The following is a 27,074-nucleotide window of genomic DNA, read 5'->3' as shown; positions in this document are numbered from 1 at the left end:
AGTTGGTCCAACAGTCAAAGTCAAACAAATGCTTGCAGAAGATCTTTAAGAAAAATATTCACTCTCATCATTCAATGAAAATGACACCACTGCTAGCTCATCAGCACTGTTCTTGTTCAGCCTAAGTGGCAATGACAATCAAATCAGTCTTGATGCAGAAAATTTGGGCATCATTTGTTAGGATGGACATGATTTTGTTAGGATGGTTAAACATTGCTCTTTAGTGTGCACTGTTTTCCTGAACAAAACAGGACAGAAGGACACAGGATCCCAGGAACAGTTGGCATGACATAGGCAATGGCTTGAAGCATAATTTCTTGTAATGTCATAACATAGTCATCAATACGACATTCGCATTCAGAATTTTCCAAGATGTCATGTGCTATAGAGAAAAAAGCCTCAGCACAAATTTAAAATGGAAAGTATAAGATAATTAGGTATATACTTAGCACATGTTTTTACTACGGTGTCTTTATCAGTGTTTTCATATCAAACATTGACTTCAAAATTGTCTTGGTGGACAGGTTTATTGAGTTATGTCAACTTAAATCTCAAACTGGAAATCCGAACAACAAATTCTAGTAATTGTAAGAAATTGATAACAGCCACAGTTTTTTGACTGCAATGTGAGACCAATTTTGTGTAAATAACAGGTTAAACCTGGATACCTGATTGCTTCAAACTTTATTTATTCTTACACATGATATGCCTAAAAATTAAAATCTGTCTTAGGTGTCTATGCACACCAAGAACTAAAGCAATGGGAAAACAAAAATTTAGGTGTGAAAGGCAAGTTATTGCTCCTCCATATCTTTATATTTACATTCATCAAATGGGAAATTCTGTCATATATGTATTTTTAGCTGCTGTTTCAAGCCAAAGGCATTAATAGGTTACATAGAGGCAGACAGTGGTCCAAGTATCGGTCTTTAATTGGAAATACTAAAATAAATTCAACAATTCTTTGATTGGCTGTAGACATAGCTTTTAAATAAAAGCACCCCTGATGAATCTGCTCTCAAACATATTGTAAATTGGGTTTCTCAAATGGATGTTGAATCTTGTAGATATCATAGCTGTCTTTGATTGTGAAAATTATGTCAACGTGCATGTCTGCATATCACTCGTATGCTCACACTTGCTCCAAATTAAATTAAAAATCCATGAACACAATACCTCCCAAGAAAATACAAATATGTAAAAAATTGAGAGTGTATTTACTGATGTAGATTTCTGGTACTTTTCATGTAATATATTAGAATATAAAAGGTGCTTACCATTGGCTTAAAAGCTATAAGCTTCAAAACCATCTCAACAGTAAACACGGCAGTGAAGACCATGTTGAGGATATCCATTGTGTAGTTGAAAAATGGAGATTGTTCATAGTGCTAAAAATAGAGACAACAATGCTTCACATGATTACAAAATTACATGCAATTCTTTTCTGTTTATGGTTTGCACTGTGAGCTAAGTTCTTGATCATAAAACAATTTTGCCGCAGAGTTTATTTGTGGTGTGTGATAGTTGGGCCTTTTGTTTTCAAAATCTTACATCTCAAACCGAGCCAGCAGTATAGATTACATTTTCAGGATTCCTCCCTCAACACCTAAGTCCAGGACTTAAGCCTTATTTTACATCCACTCTGAGAAACCGGGAGGAGTTGGATACGCTCCAATAATCTTTCTCTAGCATAATTGCACCTGCCACCATTTTTTGAAAAGATTCTCTCTGATAAAATTCTGACTTGAGTGACAGCATTGACATCACTGCAACTTTCAAGTCAGAAATTAACATTCTTCTCCAATCTAATCGGAATTTTTCTCACATTGTCCAGTTGCTAGCCAGTGGCTTTTCTATACTGTATCCTGTCTATGGAATATTCCAAGGCAAGTAATCTCTGAGCAAGTGTCATAAAAACTATACGATTGTTTCTCCTCTTATCACAACTTACTCAAAAAACATATTTAAGCATTGTCTTAAATATTCTACATTGGTTAAGAATGCTATTTTGTGAAGAAAATTATAATGGTTAAATAATATATAAAATATCACCACCTAACAAGAAAGCATGCACCACTTCAGGATTACTTTGGCTTTCAAAATCAAATAATGTATTGGTTAATATAAAGCAGAAATCAATATTAGGCCACAGAACTAATAAAATATCACTAAACAATGTTCAGACTGTGAAACTCGGTTTCTGAGTGCTCAGCATTATGTTACAATGAATGTCATTTCATTTCCAAAATGATAAAGCACACACATAGTTCTGCTGTAAGCTGTGCAGGTTGCCATTTTGGATAAATCTTAGTGCTATGTAGGGACTGTCTGTCAGAAGCAAGTAGAGCAGGAAGATTTTAATGTCAGTCAGCATGCAATATGATTTTGACACCTTTGTGCTATTTTGGAGCTCTTCAAGGTAACATCCCTCGCATGGTAGAAAATACATTCAGCAGCAAAGTAGCATCCCCACCAATGCCAGTAAAAGGATTAGAGAGTACTTTCAGCGTAGTTACTGATTGAGATATACCTTGTATTGCTACAACTATATAAATGTGAATAAGTATTTGCAGAAGACCTTTATCCTTATTTCAAAAATGAATCACTTAATCTCAGTCAAGGGTGTCATGAAATGCATTCACTTCAGACATTAGTAAGACCGAGGGAATAAGCAATTGTGACACAAAGCAGGACATGCTGTTGGAACAGGGAGGAGATGTTCATAAACACCATGAGTATTCAGGGAGCAATTCCCTCCCTGGAACTCAGCAAAAAACAATATGTCAAATGTCTCTACTTTATAAAACTTACCTTTGAAATCATCAAACTTCTGCAACGTAACTGCAATTTAAGAACAGGGCAAAGATGGCATTGCCTCTGATTGTGGTGATGAGTGTTTTATGCGTAGAACATCAACTTGGCTGTAATAGGTGACACTTGTAGCATCTCCCAGAATGTCGTACATTGCATCATAAGGTAGGTCACTGAGATGCTAACTTGCAAGAAAATTACATGCATCTCTTTCTCTTTCCAGAAAGAAGCAAACACAACAAGCACAGCTTCATAATTGCAGTTTTCCCATGCAGGGCACTATTGTTTGCACACAAGACACTTTGCAGGCACAGTATATAAATCCTGAGATACATCAGGCTCCAAAATTAAGAAGGGCTGCCTAGAAATGTACCACAGGCAGAAGGCATATTACTCCCTCAATTATCAGTATGCAACCACGAACAGAGTATCATGCAGATTTATGCCAAGTAACTTGGCCAGTCATGATGTGACAGCCTGTTGTGCCATCTCCATTTTGAAGTGTTATCTCTATTTTCTCTCCACAGATGCTGCCAAACCTACTAAATTTCTCCAGAATATTTTTCTAGCTCAGAATTCCAGCATCTGCAGTATTTTATTTTTATTTCAGTGTACAATTCTTAGGTAATGGAATGAAGAAAAGAAAAAGGATAAGGATATCATGAGGATTGGGGTTAAAATAGGAGTTGCATGCTACCACCATCACCAGCTTGCAAATCAGATAGGGAGGAAATGAAATGTGTGAAAGAAGGCTGGATAGGAGGATTTTCAATCTCATTAGTTTCAACCTTCCTGCTGGTAACAACCTCATCTCCTGCATCTGGTTTAAGGCATGCAGCTGTGCACATCTCTCAACTGTCAGACCCCATTGCTCCTGGTTAAGCAGTGCCTTGTCTTGCAAGAATGGAGAAGTGTCAATAAGTGTTGATTAAGATTCTTGGCAGGTGAATGATGGGATCATTGAGCACTGAACAGTGTATGAAGCTGATGGTATATGACATTTGAAGATATTAATTGATCTTGACTACTTGTGTGAGGTCATTAGATTTTTAGCAGCACTGTATTCAGGTCTTCAGAGATGGTTTGCTGTCATTGCCTTCTGGGCTATTTGGTCCAACTCCTGAAGGGCCTACTGACTAGGCATTGGTGGGTAACATCTCTCTGCTTGCTCTCAACCTTCTGCAACATAGCTTCAAGTGCCAAGCCTAGCATTGGAAAATCGTTGAGTCTGCTCTCAGTCCGTGGACCAGACAATTAAGAGTTTCCGATATCAAACTCAATTCTAGAATGACTTACTGCACCTCGTCCAGCCAAAATGCATATCCCTTCAATTATTGAAGACTACTTTTAATTTGCACTGTTCTCTCATGATCCGACAGAGCCATACAGTCATTCAACGAAACAATTAATATTGGCTATGTGCCGCCATCACTTAATTTAGTAGGCAGTACAAAGACTTATGTGCACTCTTGTTAGAAGCAATGACCATGAAATAATCCTTCACCGTTATCTCAGCACCCATTTTTGGGTTCACAGGCCAGATCTTTAAATTAATTAAATAAACAATACAAAAAATTTTCTTAAGCATAATTTATAAAAAAATATATTTGCAAAACTCTGTATAAATTAGAACTGTTAATCTTATATCTAGCTTTAGTTGTATTTATTAACATTCTTCCTACCTGTACAGCCAAGCAAAGCGTGTTCAACATGATGAGGACAAACATGATGTATTCAAACCCAGTTGAGTTTACCACATACCAAAACTTATACTGGTAGGGGTTCTTTGGGATGTATCTGCGAAGTGGCCTGGCCTTCAGAGCATATTCTACACATTGCCTCTAAGGAAACAAAAGAAGGTTTCCAGTGATCAAACAGGATGACATGACCAGCGTCATCAGTAAGAATCCATAAACGAAGAATACTTTCTAAGTAACCTATTATAACTTAATAAAAATAACCTTGAATAAAATACTAATCACCTGGTTTTCATTTCCATGGCCTCAAAAATATTGGAGGTAAAAATGGTCTTCGTCAATAGCATTAAATGGGCAATAGTAAATGATTGATCTTGCAGCCATGTTTAAAATATTTGTCAATTCACTACTGTCCACTCAGCGTGATATAAACAATTTTACCCCATTCACTTCAATGCATCTCATCAAACATGAACACATCAGCTTCTGCATTTCTGTCCATTTCAGCAAACATCAACCTCATGAATCTATCCCTGTGCAATTTTATAGTCCCAATAACGTTTTAGAAATTGAATGCAATTTTCATACTTTGATAAGGAGTCTCTTGCCATCAAACATTTCATTCCTTTGGTATATATGTATGTTGATACACAAAGTCATGTGAGTAAGTGTACTTGAATAGTTGTTATTTTATTTTATTTAATTTTAATAACCAGATTGTCTGGGCTCAGCAGTCTAGTTCACATTCATTGTCCCATCACATGATTAGTAAAAACGATGTATCAACTCAGTTTGTGTCAGGCTTTCTCTCTACAAACAACATTTTGAATTAATGCAACAAATTTAATGTAGAAGTATGTCTCAAGGTATTTCACAAATAAAAATAAATCATCCAATTACAGCAAGCCAATCAAAATGACATACAGGCCTGGAACTCAAATTCACTGGGGCAAATGACTTTAACCATCAGATTATAGCTCATACAACAATAGCTTATTTAGTCCTCCCAGTTTACCCCAGTGATCAAAGTTAAACTCTTGCCCTTCATTTTATGATTTGTAACAAAATGCTGTTTCATTTATATATTTTTTTTAAATTTGATTTGTAAATATGAGTTAACACTGTTGATATACAGTACATGGAATTTTTCAAACAAGCCACTATAGGTTTGATTACCTTGAGCTATGATCCAACATTGTTACATTCCTGATTTTGCAATTCAAATACTAAATAAATGACTTTAAGGAGGTAGGCTGTGAAATTGCTGGATAATACACTTAATGATAAGATCTGAGGGAGTGTTGCTGAACAAAGAGACCTTGGAGTGCAGGTTCATAGCTCATTGAAAGTGGAGTCGCAGGTAGACAGCAGAGTGAAGGAAGCGTTAGGTATGCCTTCCCTCATTGATCAGAGTATTGAGTACAGGAGTTGGGAGGCCATGTTGTGGCTGTACATGACATTGGTTAGGCCACTGTTGGAATATTGCATGCAATTCTGGTCTCCTTCCTATCAGAAAGATGTTGTGAAACTTGAAAGGGTTCAGAAAAGATTTACATGGATATTGCCAGAGTTGGAGGATTTGAGCTATAGGGAGAGGCTGAACAGGCTAGGGCTGTTTTCCCTGGAGCGTCGGAGGCTGAGGGATGACTTATAGAGGTTTACAAAATCATGAGGGGCATGGATAGGATAAATAGACAAAGTCATTTCCCTGGGGTCAGGGAGTCCAGAACTAGAGGACATAGGTTTAGGGTGAGAGGGGAAAGATATAAAAGAGACTTACAGGACAACTTTTTCACGCAGAGGGTGGTATATGTATGGAATGAGCTGCCAGAGGAAGTGGTGGAGGCTAGTACAATTGCAACATTTAAAAGGCATTTGGATGGATATATGAATAGGAAGGATTTGGAGGGATATGGGCTGGGTGCTGGCAGGTGGGACTAGATTGGGTTGGGATATCTAGTGGCATGGACGGGTTGGACCGAAGGATCTGTTTCTGTGCTGTACACTTCTATGACCCTAAGTAAAATTTGCGATGATGCTATCACATTAAAAGGTTATTTTGTCCTTGGTTTTCTTCAAGAGAGGTCGTAAAGGCAGAGGTGCCAAAATGTCTACTTTAACAATGGCGGGGGAGTGGCCAGTTATCCTAGTTCAGGCTTTTTCTAGTTTGGTTGAGTTTGTAACAATGAGAAGCTGCTGGTTTAGCTGTAGCAGAGAAACTGCTGCAGTCCAGAGAAAAGTTCCCAGCTTCAGCAGATAATTCTTGACTGACTTTTCTGTCTGAAATCTCTCCTGCCTGTAAGAACTTGTGTTTGAATTTATCTTTTGCCAAGGGGTGTTCCGAGCTGTTTTCCAATAGTTAAGTTATTTTTAATTCCATTTTATTTTGTTTGTATTTCAACTGTAGTGATTAAATAAATTCTGTATCACACCTGGATTATCTGCCTTTAAAATGAGAAAAAGTTAGAGTCTAGGTTACCTTCTTAAAATATTTTGACGGGGTAAATAACAAATTAACAAGAAGTCTTACTCTTCAGAATGAAATGCACTTCTGTAATTGATGGGAACCTATAGAGAAATGTGCACCTCATAATGGTCATTGTGAGAAACACAGTTAATACAGGAAAATGAACAGTATAAAATAAAAAGTAAACACATTGAAATAACTGCACAGAGGTCGGTAACCTGTCACCCTTTATATACTTGTGCACAGTACACTGGCTGTAGTCAGCTTTCTATTATCCGAACAATCCATTGTCCGAACTCTCAGTTTTCGGATCAAAATACTCCCTGCCCGTCTCATTCAGATAATTGAGGTTGTTCTGTACCAGTATAGGGAGGCATTGCATGTGAGCACTACTTCTCGCTTCAGATCGTCGTGGGCAAAGTCCTGAGATGATAAAGGCTGTGCAACCATTTCTAAGGCTGACCCTATTTTAATAGCAGGTGCAAGGGTGCCAAGATGAAGGCCAGATTACATTTGAATTTTCCATAATAATTCACTAACCCAAGGAAAGACCTAAGCTCTGGAACAGATGTGGAAGCCTGGACTTTTTGATCGCCCTCACTTTATCTTCCAATATGCGTAACATTTCCCGCCTGGGAAATACATTTAAGCAAGTTCTCCAAGTACTCTTTTTTGGTCTTTCCAGTTATTAACTTGTCATCCAAATCAATGGCAACATAAGGTAGCCCTTGTAAAATGTTCTCCTCGGCCTGCTGGATAAAGGTGCAGGCTGATGATATCCCAAAAGGCAGTCTTATTATATTGGTATAAACCCTTGAGTGTTAATTATAGCGTACTCCTGGGACTCGTCATCCAGTTGCAATTGCAGGTAGGGGTGGCTCAAGTTCAGCTTCGTAAAGGACAGATTCCTACGAACTTTGCTACAAGTACTCTATGTGAGGGATTAGATATTCATCCAGCTGCGAGAAGCAGTTTACAGTTTGATTAAAATCCCCACAAAGGTAAACTAAGTAATCAGGCTTCACAATCAGTATGACGAGTGCTGCCCATTCTGCAGACTGTATTGGTTTGATAATTCATTCACTCTCCAGCCTCCTGATTTCAGCCTCTACTTTTGCCTTCAAGGCAAAGGGCACCAGGCAGGCCTTACAAAATTATGGAATTGCTTCCTGGTCAACATGTAAAGTGACTTTGGCCCCATTGATAGTCCGAAGCCCTTCTTGAAAATCTCTGATATTTCACTTGGACTTCATTGAGGTAACCATTTTCTCATTGAAAAATGTTGAGCCAATCTAGTTGAATCTTTCTCAACCAATTTCATCCCAATAGGCTTGGGCCCAAGCTTCTTACTACCATCAGTAGTAACTGCACCAACTGCTTCTCACAGGAGATTGGAACTGAAATCATACCTTTCATCTGCAATGGTCTCCAGTGTACATTTTTCAGGCATGTATTGTTTTGCTCCCATTGCCACCGAAATAACTGCACAGAGGCAGGTATCCCACAACCAAGTCACCCTTATTTACTTGTGCACAGTACGCTGGCTATGGCCAACTAGCTCAGAATCAGTCCCCTGAACTGGGAAGAATCTAAATCCCCTGTTTATATTGATCAGCCAGGGCCCAGGTTCACAACCCCATAAAAGGATTGCATAGTCAATAAGATCCACCGGTTCCAATCAATACACACATCAAGCATAAGTACACAACCTTTCTTAATTTACAGTCTAAGCTTTTGCCAAAGCAGCAGTTATTGTGCCAAAGCTGAATAGGGCCTGTCTTGTTCAGTTTGTACTGCATGCCACCTAGTGGTTCGGACATCTAAGAGCTTGGTTTAGACGGTTGGCCCTGTTTGCGGGTGTTCTTGGAATGAAGGAAATGCGAACGATTTTGAACAATTCTCATTAGTGCTGGAAGAAAGGCTGAAATCTTGAGCAGTTTTAACTCTTAGATCTCATTAGCATGCGAACTGTTCGCATCCCACAAGAATGGATGGTTAAGTTCAGAGGAAGCAACTACCGACCTTCGGAAGACTCAGCAGAGGGCTGCCCTCCTGGCATTAATGCATAGAAGTGGTAAATGTTGGGGAATTTCACAGGACAGAAGGGGGTAGGGTATTTTTCATCTGAGGATTTCTTCCTCCATGAAGACAGTGAAAAAGTAATTTTTTTAATCTTCTATGACATTTCCCAGATTCTAATTAAAAATGTACGTCCCTATAACGGAACCACATTTGCCTTTGTTAACCTTTTCCTTTTTATATCCTATAGCTGTTTTAACAGCTGGTTTTTCAGCTTTGTGTAAGCTTTTATTTATATTCTTTTCTTCCTTTCTTTATTAGTTTCTTGGTGCTTTTTTGTTGAATTTTGTTGAATTCTAAAATGCTTTTAGTCCTGAGGGTTTGTTCTTTTGATTCAATATGGTATTTAACTTACCGATATGTTATCCCCAGTTTATTCCCCTTTACCTTTCTTGTTACCATAACAATGTAGTCTTGTAAAGGAGGATATGTTATAAATAATTGCCAATGCCCAGATACCACCTCATATTTTCATGCATTTTCCTAATTCACCTCAACCAGCTTGCTCTTCATACTTTCATAGTTCTCGTGTTTAGATTCAGACCCTAGTTTTGGATTGAGCTGCATAGAATTTTCTTCTGAATTTAAAAGCTATTACAAGATTATTAATTAGCTCTTTCCGAATACATGATATTAGATCTAAGATTGCCTGTCGCCTTGCTAGTTTCTCAACATGCTGTGCTTGTACATCATCTATTTGATGCTGGCATTTGGTTTTGTTGAATTAAAAGTTCAATTTTCCCAAAGTTGAGCATTGTTATCCGTCACTTTGTGTAAACACCAGGAATTCATCCTCCATGACGTTAGTACCCCACGAGGTTTACTCACCCATGATTATTGCATTATATCTACATTTAATATATGATCTCTGATTTGTTTTGTGATGTATGTTACCACAAATATTTGATGGCCTATAAACAACTCCTGTATATTTTGTTGCTGGTTGGTGTTTGTTAGCTCCAGCCAAACAGATTCTGTAACATTCTGAGGTCTAAGATCGCTTCTCATTAATATACTGATCCTATGCTTTATTATTAACATTATCCCATTTATTTTTCCTTTCTTTCCTAACAGATATTGAATATCTTTGAATATCCAGTCCAGTCTTGATCACCTTGCAGCCATGTCTTGGAATGGCAATTAGACCATACCTGGTTACTCCTATTTGTGCCACCAATTCATCTATCCTGTCATGAATGTCTCATACATACAGAGATTGCTTTTGATCATGCCTTTTTATCATAATTCTGAACTTTTACTAAATGATTTTGGGATTCATTTCTTCTGAATTAATATTTCAACTTTTCCCAATGCTTAGCATCATTTCTTGGCCAAGAATTCTGGAAATGCCTTTTAGACTTCTTACAGAGTTACACAACAGCAACGGAATGATCTGCCTTCCCTCTAACCAACAACTTCCCCAAGCTCGCAACTATAGATTGGGATCCAATTATGATATCAGCTGAGCATTGCTAAAAAGCAGAAATAATTTCATACCAACAATAAATTTGCAGTTGAAATGCGCTTTTGTTGCAGTCAGAAAAGTACAATGTATGCCAATTTTCAGTGTACTAAATCAACATATTTCTCATGAGAAACTGATGTTTAAACTGTCATTTTATGTAATTTCTAACCTGATTTTTGTCCAACTCGCAGTTTTTATACTCCAGTTCTCCCTGCTCCTGGAATGTGACAATCACAAAACCAACGAAGATATTCATCATGAAGAAAGCAATAATAATGATGTAGATGATAAAGAATATAGAAATCTCCACCCGATTGTTGTAGATGGGGCCAATATTTTCTCCATTTGAGTCTATGGCTTTGTACAGCAAGCTGAAAAAAGGATAAAGTGGATGTGACAGAATATTACCACAACGACAAATATAAATGTCTAAGGGGGACAACTGTAATGGCCCTGATGTGTGATGATGTAAATAAGATTTTTTTCAATGCCTTTACAATGTCACTATGCATAGCAATCAAAGCAGTTCCTTTCCAAATAGTTTAAATTCATTTCTACATAGCCTACTTTTCTGAGCTATTAAGTACATTCTATTGGAGATTAGTAAAGATGCATTTACACTATAAGCTCAACATTAGTGCAAAGTGACTTTATGCTCAGATAGCTGCTAAACTTGTGAAATGTAAATTGAGTGTTAAAAACCAATGAATCTGAGGCAAAGTGGATTAAAGTTCCCTCTTCCGCTTGATCAACACTTTGTAAGAACAAAATACTTTTGTAAATGAAATAATCATTGTTAATCTGAATAAAATTGCTTGTGTCAAAAATAAAGTAGTTCAAAAACAAATTAGATCTCGTGATCAATATTTCCAGCAGTGGATGGAGAAATTAGACACATGCTTACGCTGGCCAGCCTTCAAAGGTTGATACTGTAAACAATGCCATCATAGCTGCAAGGACATTGTCAAAGTTGTAATCGCTGTTGTGCCAAACTCGATCACGAATTACAGGATGATCTACTTCGCCATCTTTATAAAGAATATAAGTTCCCCTTTATAAAAAGAAAAAGAGTAAGAATTAAAATATGGGGGATCCCAAGATGGCGGCGACCCAGCAAGTCTGAGTCTACAACGCTCCTCCCAAGACTTGGGCAAAGTGGGTCACCCGCCCCCACCACACTCACCAAATCATTTAAAATAGTTTTTACTTAATGTAATTAGTTGTTTAGTATTGAATTTAAACAATTTAATCTCCAGTAAAAGTGACTAAAGGGAAGGGAGCCCGCAGCTCTCAGCAGGCAGGAACCCCTCCCCCACCCTCTCCAGCTGCAGCAGAGGCGTCCGCAGCCGTCCCGGGGGACTTACCTACGACGGCGAGCCTTGTGGAAATAATCTCCAAACTCAGTGCGAAGATCGACACTTTCACTGAAGAGTCCCGAAGCCGATGGGACTCACTCTCAGTCACGCTGCAAAAGCACGACCGAGACATCAAGGAAATTGAGCGCTGAGTCGGAGGGGCGGAGCTAAAGACCGCGACCTCTGAAATTACAGCACAATCGGCCGTGGATCGGGTCCGGACTCTCGAGCAGCGAGTCCGGACCTTAGAGGATCACACTGACAACCTCGAAAATTGAGGTCGTCGAAAATATATTCGCTTGCTGGGCCTTCCTGAACGGGAAGAGGAAGGCCAGCTTATCGGGTTCCTTGAACAATGGCTGCCACAACTTTTAAATCTGGAGGCTGGATCAGGCCAGGTAAGGAAGGAATGGGCCTACCGGGTTGCAATACGTGGGCCCGGATCGAACCAGCGCCCCCGCCCGGTCCTGTTCTGGCTGCAGAGCTACAAGGAGGGGCAGATACTCTTAGAAGCCTCCAGAAATCTTGGGAAAGATCCCCAAGCCATGATTTATAAAGGATCCAAGATCATATTATTCCAGGACTTTTCCCCAACTCTGGTCCGAAAGAGGAAGGCGTTTGATGAAGCGAAGAAGCGTTTAATGAACTTAAATATTCAGTACTCCTTGCGCTACCTAGTGACGCTATGCTTTAACCATGAAGGGTCCGTGTATAACTTCGGATCGCCGGAAAGGGCCAAGGAATTTTTGATCTCTCTTAAGATAAATTGTAAGAGTTAATTGATGTTGTTTTTCTTTCCCCCCCGCTCTGGTTTACATCCCTTTTTTTATATATATTAATCCCCTTTTTTTTACCTTACTGTTTAATATTATCTTGGGGGGGTGGGGAGAGGGATTTATTTAGTTGTTCTCTACTTAACAATTTTCTTTCCCCTTTTTTAAAATTATATATATTAATATAATATATATTATATTAAATAATTAAATATATTATATTGTAATAATTAAATATAATAATATAAAATAACAGGGGAAAACAACCCCGTTCCTAAAGATAGAGATAAAATAGGATAAGGTAACCACCTCCCCCCATCATCGTTAACTAGACCCCCCCATGCTTACCCAAACGGCTAAGAGGGAAATATTATTTGCAAAACAAAGGTTATATGAATTTGGCGATAAACCTGGTAGATACATAGCATTTCTTGCAAAGAAAAAGAAGGCCCCTCAAACTATCACGTCTACCAAGGAAAGTACGGGTATTTTGACTCATGATCATAAAAGGATTAATGCAATCTTTAGAAAATTTTATTCTGATTTATATAAATCACAGGATTGTGAAGACAGGACTAGGAGGTTGCAGTCATTTTTTAAAAATCTGACCTTTCCGGGCTAACTCCGGAACAGTATCGGTTTTGAATGTTCCCCTAACAATCCAAGAAATACTTGACGCAATCAGGCAACTTCAGAGCGGTAAGGCACCTGGCCCAGATGGCTTTCAAGTTGAATTCTATAAAGAATTTACAGGAATATTGGCTGGTCCACTTATGGACATGTATAACTATCCATACAGTCAGGGCTGTCTCCCGCCTTCGCTGAAAGAGGCAAATATCTCTCTTATCCTTAAAAAAGGAAAGGACCCAGAAGATTGCGCATCATACAGACCAATATCCTTGCTAAATGTAGATTTTAATTTCCTCTCTAAAATGTTAGCATTGAGGCTAGAAATGGTATTGCCACATATTATAAAGGAGGATCAGACGGGGTTTATTAAGGGCCATAGCTCATCCAATAATGTTAGAAGGGTTTTGAATGTGATTCAAGCCTGCCATCAGGGAAAGATACCAGGAGTAGTAGTCTCATTAGACGCAGAAAAGGCATTCGACAGGGTTGAATGGTCATGTTTGCTTTACACATTGGAAAGGTGTTTACCAAATGGGTCTCAACACTATATAGTAATCCCAAGGCAGTTGTGATTACTAATGGATTAGGTTCGGATAGCTTCAGTGTGGATAGGGGCTGCCGTCAGGGATGTCCTCTCTCACTGTTGCTATTCGTGCTAATAATTGAGCCACTAGCAGAAGCTATACGGGTTGACCCTAATATAATGGCCCCGAGGATTGGTAGAGGTAAACATAAAATTACCCTATATGCAGATGATGTTCTCCTTTTTCTCAGTAATCCCCCGATGTACGTGCCTCGCTTAATCCAAATTATTAATACATTTAGTGTATTTTCAGGCTACAAAATTAATTTCTCAAAATCAGAGGCTATGCCAATGGGTGGTCTTGCTAGTATATCCCACTTATTGGATGGATCCCACTTTCCCTTTCGGTGGTCCCTGGAGGGTTTCTTATATTTAGGCATTTTTATTACCCCAGTATTTGGTCAGTTATACAAGGCTAACTTTGTGCATTTACTGGAAAGGATAAGGCAGGACCTCCAGCGATGCGGAGACCTTCCAATTTCCTGGCTTGGTAGAATAGCACTAATTAAAATTAATGTCCTACCCTGTCTCCTATACCCAATGAGGATGCTTCCGGTGATGCTGCCGAGGCTGGCACTATGTAAATTATATGGCTGGTTGGGTTCCTTTATCTGGAATCATAGACAGCTCCTCATTAAGCTGAAGAACTACAGCTTCCACAGGCAAGGGGAGGATTGGATTTCCCAGATTTTAGGAAATATCAGTTAAGTTCCCTAATAAGTTACATAGCTGATTGGGTCTTGTCTGATCCACAATCAATCTGGCTGGACATCGAGGCTTCTCAAGTAAAATGCCCACTTATTAACCTTTTATTTTCAGACAAGAGGAAAATCATTACGAACTACTGTAAAAATCCTATAATACTAAACACAATTAAAGCTTGGAATATAATGTGGCAAAATGAGGGCAACTCACATAAAACATCCCCCTATGCTCCGATAGTGGGAGCATGGGGATTTCAACCAGGGCTTACAGATGCCACTTTCAAACTCTGCAGATCCAAGGGTAGCTCATGTTTAGGGGATCTGTTTAAAGAAGGGATCCGGATGTCTTTTGAACAGCTGCGTCAGAAATTTGGATTACCCAATGGAGACCTCTTTCGATACTTCCAAATTCGAGATTACATACAGAAGAAGACCACGTTATTAGATAGTCTTTATAAATCAGATAGAGAACGTAGAGTGCTATGGCCAATGGGGGTATCTTCCGTCAATACTATTTATCATTTATTACATGATGAAGTATCGGGAAAAATGGACAATCTGCTTAAAACATGAGATAAGGATTTGGGACTGGAAATCTCTATAGAAACATGGAATGACATTTGGGAAAATGCCAGAAGAATCACCATCTGCAACAGAACTCAGGCCATTCAGTTGAAGATACTTGATAGGGCCCATATAGCACCGGATCGATTGGCAAAATGTAAGGCGGGTGCATCTCCAATGTGTCCCAAATGTAAAATAGAGGTGGGCACTCTTGTACATTGCTTATGGACCTGTCATAAGATCCGTAGATATTGGACTAAAGTAACAAGTGCTCTGTTAGAAATCTTAGGAATGGAAATTAGAGTGGACCCTATATCTCTACTTTTGGGCTTTTCAAACTTACCCTCCCTGGATATGCACGGGAAGAGATTATTTTCTATTCTCTCTTTCTGTGCAAGGAAAAATACTTTGGTAAACCGGGTGGCTGAGGGCCCCCCTGGACTTTCAAATTGGCACAGATTAATTATGGAATGTATTCCCCTTGACTTCCTTACAAATATGGTGCACCAAAAGACCGCATTATTCCATAAAATATGGCAGCCCTTCTTGAATTATATAAATACAGATATTTCGGCTATCCTAACAAGGGCTTTTATTTAACTGAGATTGCGAACCTGGCTGGCCCAGGGCCCCTTGGGAGAGGAATCCCGTACGAATACGGGTTTTGTTACATTTGATGTTAATACATTCCGAGCATGTATCTCACTACCCAATTTCTGTGCTATATATTAGTTGTTTTTTCTCCCCTTATTTGAATAATGTAAGAGACTTAATTATACACTCTGGTTAGTTGTAGGTTAGATTAGTAGTTAGTTGAGTTTTGTTTTTTTTTCCTCGGTATTTTTCTTTTGTTAAATTTTTGTTATTATTTATGTAAGATTTAATTGTATATCAATGTTTATACTTGGGTTTTTTTAATTTGTAAACTTATAGAAATATGTTAAATTTTCAATAAAAATATCTATAAAAAGAGAATTAAAATATGAACTTCTTTTGTAAGTAATTAATTTTAAACTAATACATATTCACTCAATGTAAATCTTATGTTGGCGTATCAGCATCCAAAAGCAGTTTCCACAGTCTTGACTAAAATAAAATCCAGCTTTTCAGTTAAAATAATATAAAATGGCAGTTCATTGGAGTGCTGACACAACAAAACACTACTTGAATGCCAGTGCATGCATATTTTCACAACCTGTGGAAATGTTTCAGCTAACATGGTCTTTCCAAACAAACAGGAAACATCTAAAGGGAAAATCACTGGGCCAGTCTTAAACAGTGCATTCATTTACCAGCTTTCTCAGTGTAACATTGCTGCAGGAAGTTCTTTATGAGAAAAACTACAGAATTAGTGTAAAAAGATATGATTTTGAAGCGTTACAAAAGACAAGTTTAATAGCTTTACTGCATAGTTTCAGTATCTTCACAATATGTCAATAATTTATCAGCTAAATGAAGCAAATCACCATGAAAATCAAAATACTTCACGACAAAGATATTTTCATTCCATATTTTCTTACTTGCACTCTTCAGGGAGTTGTTTTGCTTCATCTGTACAACGGTAGAATTTGCCCTTAAATATAAGACATTTCAAATTAATTTAGAAGAGTTTTTAACTTTCATCTAAATTGAAATAAAATCTAGATAAAGTATGATCATCATTTACCTTGAACAGCTGAACTCCAATACAAGCGAACATGAACTGTAGGAGAGTTGTAACAATCATGATGTTGCCAATAGTTCTAATAGCAACAAACACACATTGAACAACATGCTGTAAAGTGAACAAAGAAGTGTGAACCAAAAGTTACAATGTTTAATTTGTGATCAGAAGAAATTAAATACATGGAATATCATGAAATAGACCTTGAGTCCCTTCGCCCTGTTGATTGCTCGAAGAGGCCTTAACACCCTTAGGACGCGAAGGATCTTTACGACTGAAATAGCACTGGATCTGTGTGAAAAAAAAATGAATTCTGATTTTTCTATGGACTATTTTGTAAAATCCTGAAGATGTGCTTTATCAATACAAGTTCTTTGGTTCTTTATGCTAGCTTATTTAAAAACTAGTGGGTTAGAATTGCTTTAGTCACCCCATTTAAGGATATTGTTCAGGTGTTCATGCAGACGTCTTCATATTTCTAGTGAACTGGTGAACATACCATTTATTAAATGTTCTACCAAAAAATCACAGAGCTCATAACAGCATATGTTGGGCACATGGCAACCAGAAATGTCTTCCCCCACAGTATGTATTGGAAAGTATACAGAGATGAAACCCTGCTTAATTAGTTAACAAGTGTCACTCAAATGTGCAGTCAAATGCAAATGTTACGCAGTGACAGTTCAGAAGCAACAACAAATCAATCAGATGCAGAGAAACCCACAATGATGATTATACACGAGTTGATTATTCAAGCATATTGTGTAATTACATATTCAGGAGTGTAGCGATAGGATGAGGACAATAACAAAAAGGTACAGAAGAGTATAGAAAGAGGGTTTAGAAAGAATGTGATAAGATAAAACTTGCTCTGAACATATGGTGGCAGATCAGAGTCAGAATGTCAAAGAGAGAAAGAGCAGAATATAATGTGGACAGTTAGAGATCTGCAGTGGAGAAAGAGAATCATAGGTTGTTAAGGGTGTCAGAGCAAGCTTGGAGGTTAAAGGAAATACCAATGCTTTTGGAATGAACATCACAAGGAGAATAGAGAACAAAATAGTGGTAATAGAAGAAGGGTTAGTGAAATTTGAGGATATGATAAGAAAAAGTAGGGAGGATTGGAATGTTGTAATAAAATTAGAAACAAGGATGGACAGGATTGGGACAGTAAAATAAAATGGAGAGGAGCTGATAATGGTGACGGTGGAAGCCCGAAAAGAAGAAGAGATGGTAAAAAGAAGGAAAAGGATGGAGTATAGAAGGAGGAATGAATAAAGAAGAGGAAGAAACAAGGGAAAGGAGAAAAATCAAAAGTGTTGCAGAGCAGGGAAGAGACAGAGAGAAATACAAACAGAGAAATTAAGGATAAAGAGGATATGAGAAGATGGGAAACACAGGATGAGGTCAAGGAATGGGTAGGGAAAAGAAGATCAGTTTCTATAAACTAAAATGGAATTGAAAAAGCTTAACCAAAGTTAGATTAGATGATGGGCTGGATTTTACAGGGTGCTATGTTCCCTGCTCTCCCTTCTACCCAAATAAAATCTCGGTTGGTAAACTAGCCATGAAAAAGCTGTGCCTGACAACCATTTTACACTCAGTGGAATGTTAGCTATCTCAGCAACACTCTGACCCACATTTATGCAGGAAATCCCATCTTTGAGAGTTGCCTGTTAATCAGATGATCAGCAGCTCTGTTATCCCAGCAATTGCAGGTTCAAGCAATGGCCATAGCTAAGAGTACAGCTAGAATCCAAAAACACAAGAGGCCACAGAGACTGGACAGTGGCTAAGTCCAGGGTATTGGCCCCAAGGTGTGAGGAACCAGGTTTCATAGGCTGGGAGCAGAGTTAAAAGAAGAAATATAATTTTGGGAGTTTGAGGGGGCTGCCTCTGACTGAGGCAGTATACATACCACAGAAGAAGAATGGGCAAAATGGCAAAAGTATACAAATTGGATAAGATGGAGAAAATGACAAACTAAATTAAATCACAAATTAATTAGTAAAAATTAACTAAATAAATATTGGCCTGAACTTTACCACACACCCTCCATCACTTGGGAAGTGAAGTGTAGTCACACATTGGTGGGCAGCAAGACATTCTATGGCATTTTGCTATCCAAAGCTAATAAAGAATCTAAAGATAAAGAAGCTAGCCAGTTAACAGTGATGGTCTTGCCCTAGTATCAGCAGTTTGCCATTTTAAATGCACATGTAGTAGTATGGCAGGCTGACAACAGAGGGAGGTGGAAGGCGGTCAACAACAAAGTGAATGGATGGCATTCAAATAACAAGGGTTTGCTCTATGATTCATAGGTGTCTCCCTGGAAACACTTTTACAAGCAAAGAAAGCAGACAGAAAGTAATTACAGCAGGAAGAGGAGGTGGTCATCTGGCCTTACAAGGAGAATTTAGCTAGATGTGGCAGATACGTAGCAACAATTTTTGAAAGAACCTGGATCCATTGCAAAACGAAATTTAATGCCCTTGGAGTGACTTCCATTGCAATTGACACTGAAGGAGAACAAGGTCCCTGGGACTTTGAGGGCAAAAATCAAATCGACCAGAAGCTGCCAGCCATACATCAGAAACTTCAGTATGTGAAGGGAGAGTTGGAGAGACTGGAGTTGTTTGCCTTAGAGCAGAGGAGATTGAGAGGGGACATGATTGAGGTGCATAAAATTATGAGGGGCATAGTCAGAGCAGGGAGGAAGAAACTTTTCCTCTTGATGGAGGGACCAATGCCTGGCTGGCATAGATTTAAGATATGGGGCAGAAGGCTTAAATGAAATGTGAGGAAAAACCTTTTCACCCAGAAGGTTGTGGAAATCTGGAGCTTAATGTTCGTAGATGTTGCAGAGGCAAAGACATCATAACATCTCAATATTTAAGTGGTATTTTGATGTGCACTTGTGATGCAAGACATACAAGGCTAAGTACTAAGTACTGAAAAATAGGATTAGAATAGTGAGGTGGCTGTTTTTGACTGTTGTGAATGCAATGGGATAAAGAGCCTTTTTCTATGCTATAGATCTCTAAGATTGTATCACTCTGCACCTAACAGTGTCATCAGAGAGGTGGTGGGTGCTACCAATAGAACACCCAAAGAGTGGGAACATGGCACAGATAAGTGAGAGCAGCAAGGAGGATGTAGATCATGGGGGACTGCAGGTTAGGTGGATCAGCAATAAGGACATGTGGGTCGGCTTCAATGTTACTAATGACAGTTCCCTTGATCAGACACTAACTGCCCTTTAACACAAGGCATCGCTATTGGTAATCTGTAAACTAAAAAAATCAAGATCTACCTATTATGCTGTTAGGTTAATACCAATGGTGGAAGGATGAGACCATTAGTAGGCATTAACTGCCTCAATTGTCTGAAGGATGGCAAAGCCGTCCTTGGACTTTTCTGCCATGGATTTAATTGGGGTGAAGGTGGGAAAGTGGTACAGTTCCTACCTATCACCCTCCTCCCTGAATAAGTTGGTTGGCCCTCAACCAATTCATCACAGAGAAAGTGCAAAAAAATCTGCTCAATGTGTGGTCTATGGCAACTGCATAGGCCTTTAAGCCACATAATGCTGAAAATCAAGAGGAGGCGCAAGGGAGTGGTTGAAAGAACAGTTTCAATTAAAACATTTCTCCTCCGCAGATTTTAATCATGACAATCAATACCTGAAAAAGTTACCTTAATTCTAAGGTTTCTAGCTCAGAGCTTGTTATAAAAATGACTTTGCTAACAAACGTACAGTTTAAAACAAACTTAACAACTACAAATGTTCAGGTTTAGATTAATTGAGGTAATTTTGATTGTATTTCTACTGAAACTTACATTCAATTTATTAATTTTCTTCAGACATACACATATAAAAATTATGCATTCTCCATAAGGCACTTGGTGATTTTCCAAATATTTGCTTTAAAATTACTAAAAAGTTAATCAAGGAGTTCCTGACAGGGTTTGTTTTGGAGAAAGATTTCAAAAACAGGGTGGTGACCTCGACCTGACAATTTGCACATTGCAAGGCACCTCCAAATCAATTGAGGCATCTAACATTTATCTTTAAAAGTTTGATCGAAGGTGTCCTTGTAATTATCTGCAGTAACTGCCTATTTGTGCGAATTGCACAAAAGGTTTAGAAGCGAAGACTGTGGATATTCCTTGAGATCCAAATTGGGACTGTGCAAGGATGTAAGAGTCATAACAATTTTGCAGAATCCTCACACACCCCTATACGATTCAATTAAATTGTTCAAAGAGGACTTGAAGATTGGGGACCAGAACTCACTCATGCACAAAATACCTTGTCACTCCAAGGAGAACGTGGAGACCATATGAGCACTGTCAATGGGTTTTGGATATGAGAGAATCTAGACTTAGCTCTGAAGCCAACTGTCCTCTGTTACTGGTGAGTCTGGTCAGTTGTAAACTTGTTTCATTAATGAAAAATCATGACTTCACAAAAAAAGTAACTGAACAATGATGCACTGAGTTGAGGGCCATCACTGAGGGTGGGAATACTTTGGAGCATCTGTCAAATACTGTTTATTAACTGTCCCTCACTTCACCATTATAACAATTTGCTTTGTTGCGAATGCAATACATAAAAAAAGACACTGGCAACTGAAGACCAGAAATGCTGAATCCCAATTTTCCAGCTCTTCCATTAATGTCCATATTGTCAGCTGTCAAAATCATTTGCTCTGGAATTTTACCTAAACCTCTCAGCCTTTTGTCTAGCCTACATAGAGTCAGAGATGTACAGCATGGAAACAGACCCTTCGGTCCAACTCGTCCATGCCAACTAGATATCCCAACCCAATCTAGACCCTCCCGCCAGAACCCGGCCCATATCCCTCCAAACCCTTCCTATTCATATACCCATCCAAATGCCTCTTAAATTTTGCAATTGTATCAGCCTCCACAACTTCCTCTGGCAGCTCATTCCATCCACTTACCACTCTGTGTGAAAAGGTTGCCCCGTAGGTCTCTTTTATATCTTTCCCCTCTCACCCTAAACCTATGCCCTCTAGTTCTGGACTCCCCGACCCCAGGGAAAAGACTGCCCATTTACTCTATCCATGCCACGCATAATTTTGTAAACCTCTATAAGGTCATCCCTCAGTCTCCGACGCTCCGGGAAAACATCCCCAGTCTGTTCAGCCTCTCCCTATAGCTCAAATCTTCCAACCCTGGCAAAATCCTTGTAAATATTTTCTAAACCCTTTCAAGTTTCACAACATCTTTCCGATAGGAAGGAGACCAGAATTGCACGCAACCAAACCAATGTCCTGTACAGCCGCAACATGACCTCCCAATTACTGTACTGAATACTCTGACCAATAAAGGAAAGCATACCAAAAGCCTTCTTCACTATCCTATCTACCTGCGACTCCACTTTCAAGGAGTTATGAACCTGCACTCCAAGGTCTCTTTGTTTAGCAACACTGTCATTAAATGTATAAGTCCTGCGAAAATTTGCTTTCCCAAAATGCAGCACCTCACATTTTATCTGAATTAAACTCCATTTGCCACTCCTCAGCCCATTGGCCCAACTGGTTAAGATCCTGTTGTAAACTGTGGTAACCCTCTTCGCTGTCCACTACACCTCCAATTTTGGTGTCATCTGCAAACTTACTAACTGTACCTCTTATGCTCGCATCCAAATCATTTATGTAAATGACAAAAGGTAGAGGACCCAGCACCGATCCTTGTGGCACTCCACTGGTCACAGGCCTCCACTCTGAAAAATAACCCTCCACCACCACCCTCTGTCTTCTACCTTTGAGCCAGTTCTGTATCCAAATGGCTAGTTCTCCCTGTATTCCATGAGATCTAACCTTGCTAATCAGTCTCCCATGGGGAACCTTGTCGAATGCCTTACTGAAGTCCATATAGAATACATCTACCGCTCTGCCCTCATCAATCTTCTGTTACTTCAAAAAACTCAATCAAGTTTGTGAGACATGATTTCCCATGCACAAAGCCATGTTGACTATCCCTAATCAGTTCTTGCCTTTCCAAATACATGTACATCCTGTCCCTCAGGATTCCCTCCAACAACTTGCCCACCAGAGGTCAGGCTCACCGATCTATAGTTCCCTGGCTTGTCCTTACCATCCTTCTTAAACAGTGGTACCACATTAGCCAACCTCCAGTCTTCCAGCACCTCATCTATGACTATCGATGATACAAATATCTCAGCAAGAGGCCCAGCAATCACTTCTCTAGCTTCCCAGAGTTCTAGGGTATACCTGATCAGGTCCTGGGGATTTATCCACCTTTACCCGTTTCAACACATCCAGCACTTCCTCCTCTGTAATATGGACATTTTGCTAGATGTCACCATCTATTTCCCTACAGTCTATATCTTCCATATCCTTTTCCACAGTAAATACTGATGCAAAGTACTCAGTTAGTATCTCTCTCATTTTCTGCGGCTCTACACAAAGGCTGTCTTGCTGATCTTTGAGGGGCCCTATTCTCTCCCGAGTTATCTTTTTGTCCTTAATGTATTTGTAAAAACTCTTTGGATTCTCCTTAATTCTATTTGCCAAAATGTCCCCTTTTTGCCCTCCTGATTTCCCTCTTAAGTATACTCCTACTTCCTTTATACTTTTCTAAGCATTCACTCGATCTATCTTGTCTATACTTTACATATGCTTCCTTCTTTTTCTTAACCAAACCCTCAATTTCTTTAGTAATCCAGAATTCCCTATACCTACCAGCCTTTCCTTTCACCCTGACAGGAATATAATTTATCTGGATTCTCGTTATCTCATTTCTGAAGGCTTCCCATTTTCCAACCATCCCTTTACCTGCGAACATCTGCCCCCAATCAGCTTTTGAAAATTCTTGCCTAATACCGTCAAAATTGGCCTTTCTCCAATTTAGAACTGCAACTTTTAGATCTGGTCTATCCTTTTCCATCATTATGTTAAATCTAATAGAATTATGGTTGCTGGCCCCTAAGTCCTCCCCCACTGACACCTCACTCACCTGCCCTGCCTTATTTCCCAAGAGTAGGTCAAGTTTTGCACCTTCTCTAGTAGATACATCCACGTACTGAATCAGAAAATTGTCTGTACACACTTAACAAATTCCTCTCCATCTAAACCCTTAACACTATGGCAGTCCCAGTCTATGTTTGGAAAGTTAAAATCCCCTACCATAACCACCCTATTATTATTACAGATAGCTGAGATCTCCTTACAAGTTTCTCAATTTCCCTCTGACTATTGGGAGGTCTATAGTACAATCCCAATAAGATGATCATCCCTTTCTTATTTCTCGGGTTCCACTCAAATAACTTCCCTGGATGTATTTCCGGGAATATCCTCTCTCAGCACAGCTGTAAAGCTCTCCCTTATCAAAAATGCCACTCCCCCTCCGCTCTTGCCTTCCTTTCTATCCTTCCTGTAGCATTTGTAGCCTGGAATATTAAGCTGTCAGTTCTGTCCATCTCTGAGCCATGTTTCTGTAACTGATATGCTATCCCAGTCCCATATTCCTAACCGTGCCCCGAGTTCATCTGCCTTCCCTGTTAGGCCCCTTGCATTGAAATGAATGCAGTTTAATTTATTAGTCCTATCTTGCCCCTACCCGCCCTGACTACTTGACTCGCTTCTGTTCTCAACTGTATCAGTCTCAGATTGATCTCTTTCCTCACTGTATCCCTGGGTCCCACCCTCCACCTTACTAGTTTAAATCCTCCCGAGCAGCTCCAGCAAATTTCCCTGCCAGTATATTAGTCCCCTTCCAATTTAGGTGCAATCTGTCCTTCTTGTACAGGTCGCTTCTACCCCAAAAGAGATTCCAATGATCCAAAAATCTGAATCCTTCTCCCATACACCAGCTCCTCAGCCATGCATTCATCTACTCTATCCTCCTATTCCTGCCCTCACTAGCTCGTAGCACTGCTCCTTAATCACTACATATTTGATCCTCTTGAGTACAGCACACAGACTGCATCTGAAGTACTTGTACAGTACTGATCACTGTGCTTACAGAAGAATGTTAATGCATTGGAAACAGTCCAGAGAAAGTTTACGAGGCTAATATCTGGAATGAATGGACTGCCTTATGACCAAAGGCTAGACAGGTTAGGCCTGTATCCTCTGGGGTTTAGAACAGCCAGAGTGAAATAATTGCAAAGAGGCTGGTATCCAGTCACTAAGTCACCCTTTATTCACATGTGCACAGTTCATGGCTTCTGCCAAGCTAACTCAGAGCCAGTCCCTACAGTGAGAAGACTCAGAATCTCCTGTTTACATCTGTCAGCCAGGACTCCCTGATTGACTCAGGTTAATAGCCTCAATCAAGGATTTCACATTCAATGAGATCCACCTGACCCTCATTCCAATCATTGGATAGTGGTAACTTCAGTGAAGCATGTAAAATCCTGAAGAAACCTGACTGAGTTGATGCTGAAAGGATGTTTCCGTTTGTGGGAGAATCTATATCTAAGAGTCAAAGTTGAAGAATAAGTGAGCACCCATTTAAACAGAGACGAGCAAACTTATTTTTTTCTCAGCGATTGACTGTCTTTGGAATTCCCTTTCTCTAAATGCAGTGGATGCAGAATCTTTAAATATTTTTATGGCAGAAGTAGATGGATTTTTTTGATTATCAAGGTGATGAAAGATTATTGGGAATATGCAGCAATGTGGAGTTGAAATTAAAATCAGATCAGCCATAATCTTATTATCTTTTTGCAAAACAGGTGTGAAGGGCCAAGTGACCTATTCATGTTCTTTGTTCATATGGCCATATGTTCATATTCTGTTTAACTGTGTACCACCATGCATGGTTGGATGTTGAAGCACAATTTGAAGGGATCAACTACTTGCCTGAGAACATGATCAGAGTAAAGGGTGTTTTCAAAAGGGCAGTGGATAAAAATCTGAATAGAAAAAATTGTAGGGTGTTGAAAAATGGCAGGAAGTCAGATGAGCTGTATTACTTTTGCTGAGATTAGAGTGGTGCTGGAAAAGCACAGCAGTTCAGGAAGCATCCGAGGAGCAGTAAAATCGACGTTTCGGGCAAAAGCCCTTCATCAGGAATACAGGCAGAGAGCCTGAAGGGTGGAGAGATAAGTGAGAGGAGGGTGGGGTGGGGAGAAAGTAGCATAGAGTACAATAGGTGAGTGGGGGAGGTGGGGGAAGGGGAAATGAGGAAACTGTTGAAGTTCACATTGATACCCTGGGGTTGAAGTGTTCCGCGACAGAAGATGAGGCGTTCTTCCTCCAGGCGTCTGGTGGTGAGGGAGTGGCAGTGAAGGAGGCCCAGGACCTCCATATCCTCGGCAGAGCTGGAGGGGGAGTTGAAATGTTGGGCCACAGGGCGGTGTGGTTGATTGGTATGGGGGGTGTCCCAGAGATGTTTTCTAAAGCGCTCTGCTAGGAGGCGTACAGTCTCCCCAATGTAGAGGAGACCGCATCGGGAGCAACGGATACAATAAATGGTATTGGTGGATACGCAAGTAAAACTTTGATGGATGTGGAAGGCTCCTTTAGGGCCTTGGATGGAGGTGAGGGAGGAGGTGTGGGCACAGGTTTAGCAATTCCTGCGGTGGCAGAGGAAGGTGCCAGGATGGGAGGGTGGGTTGTAGGGGGGGCGTGGACCTGACCAGGTAGTCACGGAGCGAACGGTCTTTGCGGGGAAGGTGGAAAGGGTTGGGGAGGGAAATATAGCCCTGGTGGTGGGGTCCGTTTGGAGGTGACGGAAGTGTTGGTGGATGATTTGGTTTATTCGAAGGTTGGTAGGGTGGAAGGTGCACCAGGAGCGTTCTGTCCTTGTTACGATTGGAGGGGTGGGGTCTTAGGGCGGAGGTGCGGGATGTGGGTGAGATGCATTGGAGGGGATCTTTAACCATGTGGGAAGGGAAATTGCGGTCTCTAAAGAAGGAAGCCATCTGGTGTGTTCTGTGGTGGAACTGGTCCTCCTGGGAGCAGATACGGAGGAGGCGGAGGAATTGGGAATACGGGATAGCATTTTTGCAGGAAGTAGGGTGGGAAGAGGTGTAATCCAGGTAGCTGTGGGAGTCGGTGGGTTTGTAAAAAATTTCAGTGTCAAGTCGGTCGTCATTAATGGAGATGGAGAGGTCCAGGAAGGGGAGGGAGGTGTCAGAGATGGTCCAGGTAAATTTAAGGTCAGGGTGGAATGTGTTAGTGAAGTTGATGAATTGCTCAACCTCCTCACGGGAGCACAAGGTGGCGCCAATGCAGTCATCAATGTAGCAGAGGAAGAGGTGGGGAGTGATGCCGGTGTAATTA

The 27,074-nt window shown here is 39.9% G+C and overlaps 1 protein-coding gene across 12 annotated transcripts in view; it reads right to left on the bottom strand.

Annotated features, from left to right (window-relative positions):
- The window catches only part of LOC122559001 (voltage-dependent L-type calcium channel subunit alpha-1D-like), a 617,537-nt gene that overhangs the window by 195,487 nt on the left and 394,976 nt on the right, over positions 1-27,074 (bottom strand). For 11 of the 12 annotated variants that reach the window (XM_043708064.1, XM_043708058.1, XM_043708060.1 and 8 more), the window contains exons 23-29: positions 16,995-17,082; positions 16,795-16,902; positions 16,649-16,701; positions 11,424-11,570; positions 10,689-10,890; positions 4,494-4,652; positions 1,278-1,388 (exon numbers count right to left, since the gene is read on the bottom strand). In XM_043708064.1, the coding sequence (XP_043563999.1) occupies positions 1,278-1,388; positions 4,494-4,652; positions 10,689-10,890; positions 11,424-11,570; positions 16,649-16,701; positions 16,795-16,902; positions 16,995-17,082 (868 nt within the window). The remainder of the gene's footprint in view (positions 1-1,277; positions 1,389-4,493; positions 4,653-10,688; positions 10,891-11,423; positions 11,571-16,648; positions 16,702-16,794; positions 16,903-16,994; positions 17,083-27,074) is intronic. The other variant, XM_043708070.1, reaches the window with a different exon arrangement.

Source organism: Chiloscyllium plagiosum, chromosome 18 (genome assembly GCF_004010195.1).
Source record: "Chiloscyllium plagiosum isolate BGI_BamShark_2017 chromosome 18, ASM401019v2, whole genome shotgun sequence".
NCBI classification, from domain to species: Eukaryota; Metazoa; Chordata; class Chondrichthyes; order Orectolobiformes; family Hemiscylliidae; genus Chiloscyllium; species Chiloscyllium plagiosum.
Note: the sequence above shows the minus strand (reverse complement) of the source record. Positions and strands in the feature narration are given on the sequence as shown.